The following is a 14,575-nucleotide window of genomic DNA, read 5'->3' as shown; positions in this document are numbered from 1 at the left end:
CAACCACTCCCCTCACAAAGCCAATTATCCCATTCACGGCTACATTCTTCCCTCTCGCGCTGAAACAGAGGAAGACATTACACCCTACATGTATCTCATCATATCTTGCGGTCTTTGAGTCATCGTCAGCTTACTGGCACTATGGACAAACAGGTTTAGATATTATCGAGGAGTTGGTTGGGAGCACTCGGCTTCCTGCGCTTCTGTCGATGGGCCAAGTATTTTTGGCAAACTGCTTGAACCACGTGGGTTTACGTGAATGAGTTCGCCACAAGGTCACATTGTTAGCTAACTTAGCTACAGGCTTGGTATCTTGCTGAAGACAGGGATATTTATAACTAGGAATGTGAACATTATGATTGTTCTCATTGTAAATAGGAAAGTGACAGGGCAAGAACCTAAATGTGAGTCCTTTTTACATAACTTTATTTTCTCAGGGGTCATTTTAAAACTTTCAACTAAAGAATCTGTCCAAAAGAAAGAAAATACATGTACATGTACTGAAGAAAAAAGAAACAATTCTTGTATGTAGCTTGGAAATATTCAGTCTCAGGTTCATCCTGACGATTCCTGAGCTCCTTTGCATTTTCAATTCTGATGCAAGCTGTATTATGGAGATAATTCAGGAACAGGTGCTTCATAAGACAAATTTCAAGTTAATGAACACAATGTATGTATCCATGCAAAATTGTTGTTTTATGGATTATTTGATCGTCTTGTTTTAATTGTGAGGATGAGCAAAGTCACCTCTGACACGGCTCTACTCACCTCTACCCTCTCCTTCATTCGTGTACAACAAGAGTGACTGTGTGTTGTCCTCAGGTAAAGGTAACACAGTTGTAGTGAAGAATGAATGTCCTTATTCTGGAATTTTAAGCTGACAGTCAGAGGAAATTGGCTGGTGAATGCTAAGAGTCTTGGGATCCCCAAAAGATGACTAACCAATCACCTGTTTACTCCTGGCCCATGTAATGAGCTGAGAGAAAAACCTTTATTGAGAATTACTAGGTTAGAACATGTTTTTCTATCCTCTGTAATGATTAGTTTTGCATTATTTAGATACCTGGTCAAGTCCAAGCTATTTTGTTAAGTACATTTCTAATTATAGATATATCTAAGATTCTAAGTACTTTGTAAGCCCTACAAGATCTTAGATCAGAAAAAAATGAACTAAAATAAGATCTTTATCAATTTGTGTTTGTAATTTGATAATGGGAAAGAATATTGGACCCAAAGGGACCAGATACATTTGACTTGTCCTACTCCCCTTTTCCAATTGTCCTTTCTTTTTGACCTGCCCAATTTCCCTTGCAGATACCAGAAGTCAAATAATCTTTCTTGCCAATTTCCTAGATTTCCTTTTTCATTTTTTTCATTAGAGAGTATGGTGCATTTCCAGCCATGTGCTTTCATTTTCCAGTGTCATGTATTTTTCCAATATTTCCTTTCCAACTGCTGCCATTTCTACCATGAGCCCAGCTTTGCCAGCAGACAGGAACTAGCAGAGACAAAAGACATCAAGACAAATTCCTGGGAGAATTGTTGATTTTTTTTACTTGAGTAATGCTACATCCTTCAACTTGCTCTTGACTATCTATTGTTTGTCTTGTAGTCCAACCCAAAAGAAGAACAGGAAATGCATCTTCAGACTTCAGGCAACGTTGTCTTCAGGTGTGAAGTTTTTTTTCTCAATTAGTGGTGCTATGTTATGCAAGGGTTTTAGGAGGAAATCCACAGATTCCTCAATGAAAGTGGCTTTTCTTTTGATTTGTATAATTCATCAAGAACTTATGAGGGGGGTAAAATGAGTGCTTAACTTCTAAATATATCTTTTTCAAGATCATGTTTTTCATTGTGATTTTGTAGAGTTTGTACATTTGTATACTACTTTGCCTTTTCCATATTTCGCCATTGTTTTTTCAAAGTTCACCTAGCTTTATATTGACTACAATGATGAACATGGAATGTGGACTTGACCAAGGATACACAAGCTTCACAAGAGAAGAACATTCTTCATTGTGTTATTGAACATTTATATCCAACTTCCTATGAAGATTCCCCATAGACTTCTGCTAGTTAACAGTTTCCTGTTAGTATAGTTGTTACCATGACCTTACTGGCGAAAGAGAAAGACAGCAAGCATAATGTGTTGAGAGTAATACCACATTCATACTTGATTTCAAATGTTGTGCAAAATTATAATTCCTATTTTCAGCAAATTACTTAAGACTAAGGGCTTTTAACAGTGATGGATTCCTGTAATAGGTTTAGTCTGTATACTAGGTGTACTGTACCTTGACCCTCTCATTATCCTACCATATCATACCTCAATCCAGATAAACCCTAGCAGCCAACAAACATAAACCTCTTATTTCAGTCTAAGTAAAGTTGAGAAGGATTTACATTTAAAGAGGCCCATTTACACTTACACAACCAAGATTTTTAAAATCTCGTTCAGGCCTTAAATTTCGTCATTTTTAGGGCAAGGCCAGTTTGGCCTCGAGTACCTCATATTTTTAAGGGCACCAAGGCCAAAATATTTTTACAAAAAGGGCATCGAGGCCAAAATATTTTACAAAAAGGGCATCGAGTATGAGGCCAAAAAAATTGATTCTACTTTTGTTAGATGTCATGTGTATTTTATGAAACTTGTGTGGGATCAATTTCCCATGACTTTTAGCACCAGCTTCTTCACAGAATGTATAGAGGTCTACGGTACATACAAACAAGGCGGCGGCCCGCAAGCCTTAGATTTAGCAGCCAGGAGCAAGGGGCAATTTTTTTTTTAAGTCGCCCTTTGCCATAGGAATTTACCAGAGCAAGGGGCAATTTTCCAAAAACAGATAGTCTAGGCCCCTTATCTAATCATAAGTTCAAAGAGAGTTGTTAATTTCATAATGTGAATAGATCGAACGATCAATTTAATAACTTTTTAATCTTAACAATATGAACAGGAAAGATTGATTAAGAACATTAAACTTGCACATTAAACAGTATTCTAAAGTAACTAAAAATATTGATGAGCAAATGAATAAATAAATTGTCAATTTCACAAACATCGAAAGTCAGAAGGACTTGGCAAGTTTACCGGGCCGGGTATCCCAAATCAAAATCGCACCTCACACACAAACCTTCCGCCACTCTCTCGGTAGTAGGAGCAAATTTGAAGAAATTATCTTTTTAACTGTTGTATAGAAAGGTCTAGATAGGCCTAACTAATGAACTAAGATGTAAAAATGTCCTTATAGACATTCGACAGCTGAAAGTGACACGCTCAGCTCAGTTGCGTAACGTGCATTCACGAAACCAAAATCGTTCCTCGCACACACACTCTCGCCACTTTTGGTGGGAAGCTGTCGGGCTGGAAGTTTGCCAGCGAAACCGATGCACCCTCGGAGACTCGCAGCGCGTAATTTTACCGGGACTCGAAACGTTCGTCTTGGGAGGCTGGCGGGGTAGCTTTTTGAAGCGAGGTCGGCTGGTGGCAAAATGAGAGTAATTACGATCGAGAACATCGTAGGTGTTCTTAACTTATTAATAAGATAATTCTAAATTCTATTTGAGATAAAATAATAAACTAGACCTACAAACAAACCTCGACAGATCTCTAATGACTATTTGAATGCTTGTTTATTTCTCCATTTGACGATTTGTTTTCTTGATCCTGGCCTTTGATTTGTACGTACGTGCGTGCGTCAACAACATGCACCATATGCATATCATGCGATCGCATGAACGTACGTGCGCTAGCGCATTGCCTATATAATAACAAAGGGCGCATTTTCACGGCACTTGCGCCTTATTAAAGCACTAAATACGAAGCTAGAAGAGAGCTCGTGGGCGGCAAACTGTTCGTGATTCGTGTATTTTTTCTGTTCTAATAATTTATGGGCGCATTTTCACGGAAAACACTTGCGCCTTGCCGTCTAGTTTTAAGCGCAATTGGTGGTTTTATGTGCGCAAATTTAAAAAAAAAAGGGCACGTCCAGTTGGAAAAAAGGCACGTCGGCCAGTTTGAAAAAAAGGGCACGGCCTTTTTGGCCGTGAATTTATCTTTTTTTGGGAGGGCACCGCGGCCAGTCATAGGGGCATCGACGGCCTGGCCGTCGATGGCCGTCGATTAATTTAAGGCCTGCTCGTTTTAAAAAACCAAACTGTTCACACTTGGATACTGTGGAGTCTGGCTGCAAATGAAACTGTGGGTGTTTTTCTTTTGGGCAAGTTGTGTTCATGGGCATCATGTCTTCTTGAAAATCTTTGACCCTGGTAGTGAGCAAAAGCGAAGCAGGGTTTTTTTTTTGGGGGGGGGGGGGGTGGGAGTCATTACATTGCAACTTCGAATGTAAGTATGTGATTTAAAAAAAAAACATGGTTTTTACTGTAAGTGTAAATTGTCCTAGGGGGGAAATCTCCGACTTAATCAATGTTGGCCCAGATTGTTCTTTAATTAGAGTTCAGTTTAGTATTTGTATGCTGGTGGAGTACTGGATCGTACAATGATTAGAGACTTCTTGCACAAGTTCTTCGACTAAGAGATACTGAATAATGACTAGAACTTATACATTTGTTATGTTTGATATATACAAATATTCTAGATCATGTATTAGGTAAGACAAGGAAATTATTCTTAGTACATGGATCTACAATTTCTGTATGGCCTTTGTAAAATAAATATCATGCAACCAAAATTATGCTTTTTGTCACTAAGAAAGTCATAACAATATTTTGTCCCCCTCCCATATATAGAAATAGTAAGGGCCTTTTAGATAAATTTCTTGTCAGTGATGGGTTGTTTTCATACTAAAAGGTAATACAATGTTTTGGTATGGTGTCATGAATTTGGTTCAAATGAACATAGTGGAAGCATAATGCGATCCTACAATATTCAGTGATCGTTGTCGTGGTTGAAATCGAGTCTGAAGTTATGAGATTATAAATAATAAACTCTTTATGTTGTATAGCTCCCTCTCAAGGTCAAGATATTATTTAAGCTATAAAACAATGTTTCTTGACTAAAATCGACCGATAAGCTATTCCCATTTGGTAATTATATATCACAACTACATATTGTGAAATTTTCAGGGTCACAGCTACCATTATAGGGTCGTAGGCGCTATTTGATATTTATCAAAATTTACCGGGAGCACAGGTAAATATTTATATTCAATTTTTCTCAAAAGCAGAAGTGTTTTAGGGGCTAATTTTTTTAGTGCTTATAATACATCCACAGAGGCATCCAAATATATCAAAATTGTAAAGAATCACTATCCACCCAATTTTCAAAATTTCCCAAAACTTTGTATTTCCTTTAAGCTATATGATATGATTATCATAATAATCAACATTATAACTAAGGCTGCGACGGGTAGTCGAATGCTCGAGTACCCGCACGGTTGACAACTACTCGGGTACGATTTCTTGTACCCGAATATTCGGCCGCAAAAAAAAAAAAATTAAAAAAAAAAAAAAAAAAAAAAAAAAAAAATGTCCAGGCCCACGCTTACCCGTGCCAGGGAGAGCGGCGTCCGCTGGCATGGTACCGTCGGTAAAAATGTTTCCCAACTCAAGCACTGTCAAACTCACCTTTCTGAAACTGGGACCAAATGTCCAGATTTCTGTTTGGACTTGGAGGAAAATGGATTATTCTGCCATCTTTGGTTTTTAAAACAGCATTGTTTACTGTTATTATTCTTATTAAATCGGCGCCTTCAACTGCAACTCAAAGTAAAGTTGCATGCGTTTTCAGCGAGGGTCCTGAGAAACTGCCGAGTGGTATGGTAGTGGCAAAAAAGGAAAAAAAAAGGAAAAAAATCCAAAAATTAAAAAATTAAAAAAAAATCAAAAAAATTAAAAAAAAATCAAAAAAATTCAAAAAAATTCAAAAAAAAAATCAAAAAACATGGCGTCCGAATATTCGGGTATTCGCCTGTGAGCCTGGGAGTGTACTCGGGTACCTCATTACACTGTTGTGCACAGCCCTAATTATAACCACAGACACAGTATAGAAAGATATGAGCTGCTGAAATATTCCCATACTTCTCTTGATCTCTTCAAGTTTGAATATAAGAAAGAAAGAGGAAATGATGTAATGTGAAATATTACTACTCTTCAGGTACTTTTAAATCTAGGAAAGAAAGAATACCTTTAGGACATTATGAAATGCTATATATTCCCATGCTACTCTCCATATACTGTACAATGTACTTCAATCTGTAGATTAGATCTTACAATGTTCAGATCCTGAAAGTTCATCTGAAATGTACAGGTGCGACTTGCAGGCCAGCCAAGATTCATAGAGCTGGAAAGCTGAAACTTCAAGAAGTAGCCCTACTGGGGATCTTGCTTCAGCAGTAGTATATTGCTGGTAGTAAAGGATACTGGTAGTAGTGAAGGATTAAGCCACGTGCATGGCTGGATTGATGCCATGTGCTCAGTCACAGTGAGTAATGGTGGTGTGTAAGAACGTTCCTTGTATGGGCAGAATATAGGTTCAATCTTATCTAGGTTAGAGTGCAGAGAGCTCCTTTATTGTTCAGTCATTTGGTGTGTCAGGTCTTCATATTGGTTGCTTAGCAACTTACAATGAAATACCAAAATGTGAAAATAGCTATGATTTTTAGTGAAAATGCTGATCGGACAAAATATTACTTTACCTCAAATGGCCAAACATCAGTTGTTCTAGAGTTTTTGTGGAGTCGCTTTAGGGATGTGACTGAGGTTTTAGAGTAGAGAACCTCATCACAATGCTTTAGAATAAAGAACCTCATCACAAGGCTTTGTACTCTTAAAACAAGAGTGAATATACCTACAATGTTTTATTATGTGTCTTTTCTTGCAGAATATAAATATTGCGTGTTCTTTTGCATAGTGCAGGGTACCATCATATGGTACTTTACTTGGTAGGCCTACAGATTATGTAATACTAAGAAATTATTAAATCAATTGTGCTTCGATTCAGTGTAGAAGCCCCTTTTTATCATATGATGATAAAAAAAAAAGTTGAAGAGATTGAGTGCTCACTGAGTGACCTGCAGGTGACCTGATATGAATAAGAATTAGTCTGGAGTGCAGATCCCATTTGATAAAATACAACTTGTGTATTATTCAGTAACAATTGTTCTCTGAGAGGTCAAGCATTTGAACTCCCATGGCAGTTATTTAGTCCTCTAGGCCACATCACCATGAAAGTTATATTAGCATATCGGTAAAACAAGTGCTTTTCCCATCTTTATGCAACTTACTGATGAGATTATCTTGATTGTCCAAGTTTCTCTAGACTATAGCTGTGAGAGATTTGGATTGAGAAAGAAAAAAAAATGTTCATTTCAAGATTTGAAGATTTAAAAAAATAAAACAAAAATGGGTGGGGGGGGGGGGAATGCCCTAAAAGCAAGTTCTGACCAAGAGGTCTTTTTCCTAATGTAACACTGAAGAGACCAAGCAAATGTATTTCAAGGAAGAAACTTACAGCTGAATGATGTACAATATATTCATTCCATTACATTAATACATTGTACATGAAAATGAAAGCAGTTTTATGGTTCAGAAGAGAAATAATTACATTCTCTAAAACGTGGTCACAGTTTGCATTGTTCAACATACATGTATGTCAACTTGATTATTCATAAATGGAAGTAGAGGGTATACTATACGATACATGTAGAGGGTATACTATACGATACATGTAGAGGGTATACTAGATACATTTATGAGGGTAAACTGCTAGAAATAGGAGATGCTACATGTGCAGTAGATGTACCTGTACATGTACCTGCTGGACAAGCTGCTATCATTGTTTGTCCCACTACTTTGGTAGTCTATCACACAGTTACTGTGTCAATATTGATGTCAATTATCTAATGGAGCCGCTGAGCTACTATTACAGATTATAGGCTAACCTAGTCTTATCTTGAAATCAATATTGAAATATTTACTGTAAGCTCTGTTGGAATGATGTAACTTAAGGGTCCCCATTACACTTGCAAGAAGCAACTTTATGGTGTTTTTTTATGATAATATTAATTTTTTGATCATTTTATAGCCAGCAAATCAACTTCGCAAGGTGCTCAAGTGCTCCAATAATGGTGCTCCTTGGCTTTGGTGTAGGCTACCACTTTCGTTGCTTCAGTATTCAAGGAATTCTTTCCTAAAGTTAACCATTTAACACCTACAACATGTAGGTGAAGTGTGGCAAATGAAGATTAATGTCTTGGCAAAGGACAGAAGTTTCGCGGCAGGAATCGAACCATGAGCCACGTGGGACCCAGTCTGACAAAGTATCCAGTAAACCTCCACAGACTATATCGGAATACACTGTATATACAGATATATTTGCTGTGAGATCTGGTTTAATTTCTTTTCACAAATTCCCAGTGTTCAAAATGTTCTGACAATGTGACTTTCACTAGTCAGCATGGCAAGTAAATTGTATGTTAAAGACAAATTACCATGAACTTGATAAATCTCCCAATAATGTTCTCAACCAGTGTGGGGGAGAGCATAGATTCTTATCTGTATGCTATGTGTAGATTGAACTACTGACCTCAAATATTTGAAGAAGGCGCACAATGGAAGATTCCATCTCCTCAGATCCATCTTTCTTTGTTTTCATAGTGGATTGAGGGCCATAGTTCAACACTGGAAACAATATTCTTGCCTCCAGTGATACTGTTTAGGTCAATTTATTTGAAATTGAGCCCAACAGGGTTCTTACTAAGTAAACTAATAGCAGGACAATTGAATGGAATAGCCAGCCACCAGAGATAGCTGGGGGTCTGAGGGTTGTGTAGCCCCCCACAGACCCCTTTATTTTTTGCCATGTGTGTTAATGTTTTACTAAGTTCAAATGTTCCTTAAATAAAGAAGAGTTTAATCAGTACACTCCACGCGCCTCCAAATCATTTGCATCCCAAAATTCTTCAAGATGGCCCCAAGAAAGAAGTTTCACAGTTCGTTAGATAAAGAAGGGTTTCTTCATAAAAACCAGCTCGCCTCAAAATCTTTTGCGCTTCAAAATTCTTCAAGATAGCTTTAAGAAGTTCTGATGTTCATTAGATAAAGAAGCCTTGTAAGGAAAGCCGGCAGCGCTTTCACAGCTCTTTGCTGACTTTATTTTGTATTTGGCGACAAATAACAACATTGGGGGCTTAATCAATAGCCTTCAACAATCAAATTCATAGACTGGTAATGTACCTGGCACCTGGCTTTTTACTAAGAACGCTATTGGAATATTTAGTTTCCCTCTCTACTCAGGAGCTCTTCTCAATTAGGAACAAAAGATTCATCCCCAGGAAGGAAGATGTTAGGGCAAGGTGGAGTATATCCCCTGTCTCAAGGGCAAGTTTTCCTTGTGCCTAGTGTGTTAATGAGACAAAGACAATGTACAGACAAATAAACATAATGTTTGGTATATATTTGTAATAGAAAAATGGGAGATTACATTTGTGTTATGATCGTACACCACCGGCCATCTACATGTACACTGTACCTAGGAGGTAGTTATCTAGGGATTAGTATGGGGGGGGGGGGGGGTAAAAGTAGAGTAGTAGTTTTATTAGAGAGCAGGTTTACAGAGTGTAGTTGTACAGGGAATTATAGGGCTATACATGTAATTGAATTCCTGGCTTCGAAATTACTGTAATAAAAAGTTGAATAGTAATAAGAATAATCAAACAATATGGAAAATAGTTTACTTTTAAGATTTCTCCCAGGAATGACTATGAACATTTTGACTCTGATTCAGTGAAATGAAAGGTTTTGCACCATTGCTGAGAGAAAATATGGCAAAATGCTTTCCAACTTTCATTCTTTTCAGCCTGATTGGTCCTTTATACCATGTTTCATAATACTGCTATAATACATTTTGTAGATCACCATGAGTATCCCTTGAAAAGTAATTACCACAATTCCTCCAGCTAGTATGTAACTGGGTCAGGGACTTTTTAGATGAGTTTCAAGAATCATCTTTCATGGCAGCCCCTCTCTTCCTCTCTCCACCCCTCCCTATGAAAATAGAAAGAAGAAAGTAACTTCTGAAATTCTGGAGTTGTGCTATTTTTGATCAGATGAGTCTGTGACCTTTTAATCCCCCTTTTTTTCCTTTTCTAATTTTCATTGTAGCAAGTCAATGAGACATCCCATAGTATATATTTCTTTGACATGTGAAATGTAATATTGTTATTACTAAATAGTATAACTGAGTAGAACAAGTTATTTGCATAACATTTACAGGTATTTGTAAACCTGTGTAAAATCAATGAACCGATATGACCGATATAAAAAAAGAGCGCCAACAAAATGCTAGTCCCGCAGACAGACAACGCTTGTAGTACCTGTTTATTGATTTGTGGTTCAATCCTTTGAAAGAGTCTTGCTGAGTATGCAACTAATGGACGAGGTTGAGTGAACATGGTAAAAAGAGGAGAGGTTTGTTTGCAATAATCATCTTTTATGTCCTCAGTTTTTGAAAGCATTGCCGTGCTTATCCTGTAGTCCAATGGTAATGATGACAAATACCGTTATATCTACATGCTTGAGTTTGTAGTGAAATGGACAAGAAAGGCAGATGCAATAATCTGGCACCCTTACCTCACCTGTAGAAGCATCGTCTTGTTATTGTATTCATATGCTAATAATGCTACCGTACATAAGTGTAGTGTGTATGGACAACGTGTGCTCTGAGCCTTGCTTATTGGAAAGATATTGCAGCACTTCACCAATGTGAGAATGATTTCTATTTTTTGTGTTTCTGTTCCAGAATGTGTTTTGTGGTGTTTTTTATCAGCTACTTGGAGTAATGTTGATGACTTATTGGGATCTCTTTTTTGTCTGTCGAATTTGGACCTTTGTAAAAAACTGATGTAAGCTTTATATATGTCAAAATCGCAAAGAATATAAATCAGGACAATTCAATTTTTCAAATACTTAACAAATTAAAGAGACAGGGTTGAGACTTGAGAAAGATTTTACTCCACTGGTATTTTTAAAAGCAACTTTGAAATCATGTACATGTGTACATATATAATTAAAACTAAGTGATGGAAGCTAAAAAATATTTACACATTGGAAAACAAATACATATAACACTAATAATACACATTATGGGGATGTTTAAAAAATGTTTATGTACTAAAAAGAAAAAGAAAGAAAGAATGGATGAATAAAGTTCAACCTGAACATGTCAGGAGCTTTTATAAATTATTGTTTGAGCTCTAAGAATTAACAGGTTACATGATTTGAAGGATTATTTATAAGTTCTCATTTGTATGTTCTTCATTCATATTTATCATTGTTAGTATAAACAAGACTAATCTTCATTACATCAGCTAAATGAATGGAAAAACCCTGGAGTTAACCTTGTCTTTCTTTCTTATGTCATTTTCTCTCTAGATTTCTGGATTTTCATCGATTGTCATTGGCATACAGCATTACATCATTCGCAGTCTATTCATCCATTCATTGGGTACTCTATGCACTGATGCAAGATTGGAGTTTGACCCAGTAAATAGACATTTCTACCAGGCTGGCCCAACGTGCGCTTTACTACAGAACAAACATTCGCACTGCACAAGGCACAAGCCAACCAGACATATCAAGGGACTCAGCAACAATCAGCAAGACTTGGCAGGCTCATATCTAATTGCTTTGTGAGGAAGGTTTAGGAGTGAAAGTGGTAAAGCACACTGGAGGTGTGCTAGGTTAGGTCTTCAGTGGGATTGTCAATATTTGACTTGGGCGACGCTCTGGAGAGATTGTGCTGTAAATCGAGGAAATCTTCCGCCGACATGGCTCAGCTTCGCTATGCCAAGGCGGTTGCGTGTGGCACCGCTCTAACGGCTGCGGGACTGGCTGGATACTACCTCTACACCCGTAACAACCTCAAGAAAGCTAAGATGAAGGAAAAGGTTGAGGAGGGAGACATAGTAGGAGAGGAGAATGTTGGCAGTGGAACGCAAGCTATTGAAGCACGTTTACAGCAGGAGGCTAAACAGGAGCTCAACATGGCCAATGCGGGTCATGAAGCCAACGCTAAGAAATGTGACAGCAAAAATGTTGGTTCATGTACAAACGGATGCCCACCAGACATTGAAGCAATTGAGAAGGTGCTAGAAAAACTAAGTGCTGAAGATGCACAGAACACAAGAAATGAAAATGAGAATGTAGTAAATAAAGAAAGACAAATTGAAGAGACGATAACAAATGTTGTTGATGATTTTATGATGGAGTGTAGCATGGACACAAACGCTTCATCAGGGTCCTCTCTCAATGCATCTAATGAACACATTATGGAGGACCTTCAAGCTCTGGAGGAAAGCATCCCAAATCCCATCCACGAAATCACAGCCTCCACCCAGCCACAGCCCATTCAGGAAGCAATAGTTCCAACCAAAAGACAATCCTGTGAATCCATGCGCCCACCCCTAGACAACGTAAATCGTAAGACCTCATCGATAACAAACGGCAATGTGCTAGACAATCAGACATCAACGAGAGCGTCGACGACCAATTCAAAGTCTGGAAGGAAGGCTAAGCATGTGAATAATGCTCCTGTATACAATGGGAAGGGGTCCATTGCTAGTGGTAAGAAAGGAGGTAACAAGAAGGGCAATGACCTATCCAAGCTCCAGACTGTTGATTGGGCTTCCTCTGTACTCCTGGATGAGAAGGCACATAGCTCCAATGGCACGTCTCTTGGAAACAATGAAAGGTGAGAATGCATCAACGACTGGTATTAAACAAAAATAATGATGATGATAAAATTGTTCTATGTAGGGAAATATATGGTGCTCACTACATGCTAATGAGCTATGAGTACTGATTTTGTCATATCCAATATGGTCTCTACTCTCTACATAGGCTGATTTTATTTTTATCATTGTCGTTTTATATGTGACCAGCTTTTGCGACAACTTTAGCCGGGATTATTCTGTCTTGTAATATTATAGAATCCCTACCACATAATTTTCTCAATTGAAAATCTATTTTTTTTTTGTGGGGGAAGCCTGATAATTTTGAAAAAAAATCTCAATGGATGCAAGTGCTAAATGGGGAGGAGCAGTTGGGGGGGGGGGGTGTTCAACATGAATCTCTAAAGTTACAAATGACTTTTATAAAAGTAACAGTTGGTGTACATATAGTGCCTCAAGTCCTCAGTCCATCATTGAGTCTGGGTTGAAACTTGCTCAACAATCCCTAGACATGGATAGAATACAGCTCCAACTGAAATTCGTGTTTTCCTCATCCTTTTTACTCATGTTCACTAACCTCCATAGGCAAGACATTGGTCTACATTTGCCACACTCCACCCTGGTGAGGTAAATGGGTATCAGGCAGGAATTGTTTCCCTAAAATGTCTGAAAACTGTAAAAGAAGCCATGCTAAAGCTGGGATAATATTGGAGTGTTAGACACTATGAATATGACGGACAAAGAAAGCGGACAAAATATACAGTTCCTCAGGTAGATAAAGAAACATCCCTTCACTGCTATTGTGTAAAAATGTGAAGGGATGTTCTTTTGTCTACCTGAGGAACTGTATATTTTGTCCGCCTTCTTTGTCCGTCATGTTAATAGTGAGACATAGCAGACATAAGCACTATAAAACTAGAATTCACTTTTATTTTTATTTTAATTTTTTCTTTTCTTTTTTGATTATTATTAATTTATTATTATTTTATTTTTTATTTTATTTATTTATTTTTATTATTATTAATTTTTTTTTTAGGTGGGCGGGGGGATAGGGGGAAGGGATGGCAAGAGGGTTTTTATAGAAGCTAGAAGCAACAGGGTTTGATTTGATAGGTAGGTACAATGTAAGGCAAGCGGTAAATGATGACAGTAGCAGGTGTATCATATGATGAATGAAGTCATTCTCAACTCCTCCCACAAAGTCACACATGTTATTGAGAAGGGTAAGGGCATTCTATGAAAGACCACTGCTTCCAGTCTTCCAACCCCCTCCCCCCCCCCCCCCTCAACTCCCTCCCAACCTTATCAAAATCATCTTCAGACTGAAGTTCAAAGGTAAAACTATCAACATAATTAGACTTCCTGCCAGGCAAACCCTGATTACATTTGTGAATGAGAAAAACAGTATCACAAAGAGAATAAGCACTTTTCCAGGGACAATTGTTGACTCCAGCATAATTTTTGTTAGTGCACGTCGTATTTTGGACTTTGATTTTGTCTTCTTTAATCTCTTAATGATATTTTTATTAGTTTACACATTTATATTAGGATTGTTAGACCTTGTACAAAGGTATAACTAGAGTGAAGGCTACTGGAACAGATAATTGCATCAAAACCAACTGAACTTCTCTCCTGTATACTGTACATGTAGATATGTAATGTGCATAGAAGTAAGAATTAGCAGACCATCTTTAATGAACATGTACATTGTACATTACAATATATGGAGAAGAGTTTTTTTCTGTAAGTTTATTTTTGAGGAAGAAATTACGTTTTGATACCTTTTATTTATTTATAATTTGTCATAGATCTTATGGCATTCTGCAAGAGTCTGAAATTGGCAGCATTTTCTTGTGACTTGTGCAATTTCGACACAATTTTAATGTCTC

General features: G+C 37.5%; 1 protein-coding gene across 2 annotated transcripts in view; it reads left to right on the top strand.

The window, feature by feature from the left end:
* The window catches only part of LOC763319 (A-kinase anchor protein 1, mitochondrial), a 45,834-nt gene that overhangs the window by 6,953 nt on the left and 24,306 nt on the right, over positions 1-14,575 (top strand). The window contains exons 1-2 of one of the 2 annotated variants that reach the window (XM_003726440.3): positions 10,702-10,719; positions 11,389-12,706. In XM_003726440.3, coding sequence (XP_003726488.2) covers positions 11,784-12,706 — 923 coding nt within the window. In that variant the 5' untranslated portion in view covers positions 10,702-10,719; positions 11,389-11,783. Of the gene's footprint in view, positions 1-10,701; positions 10,720-11,388; positions 12,707-14,575 lie in introns of those variants that run through there. The other variant, XM_001199246.4, reaches the window with a different exon arrangement.

The sequence above is a fragment of the Strongylocentrotus purpuratus genome, unplaced genomic scaffold (genome assembly GCF_000002235.5).
Source record: "Strongylocentrotus purpuratus isolate Spur 01 unplaced genomic scaffold, Spur_5.0 spur5_scaffold_2, whole genome shotgun sequence".
NCBI classification, from domain to species: Eukaryota; Metazoa; Echinodermata; class Echinoidea; order Camarodonta; family Strongylocentrotidae; genus Strongylocentrotus; species Strongylocentrotus purpuratus.
Note: the sequence above shows the minus strand (reverse complement) of the source record. Positions and strands in the feature narration are given on the sequence as shown.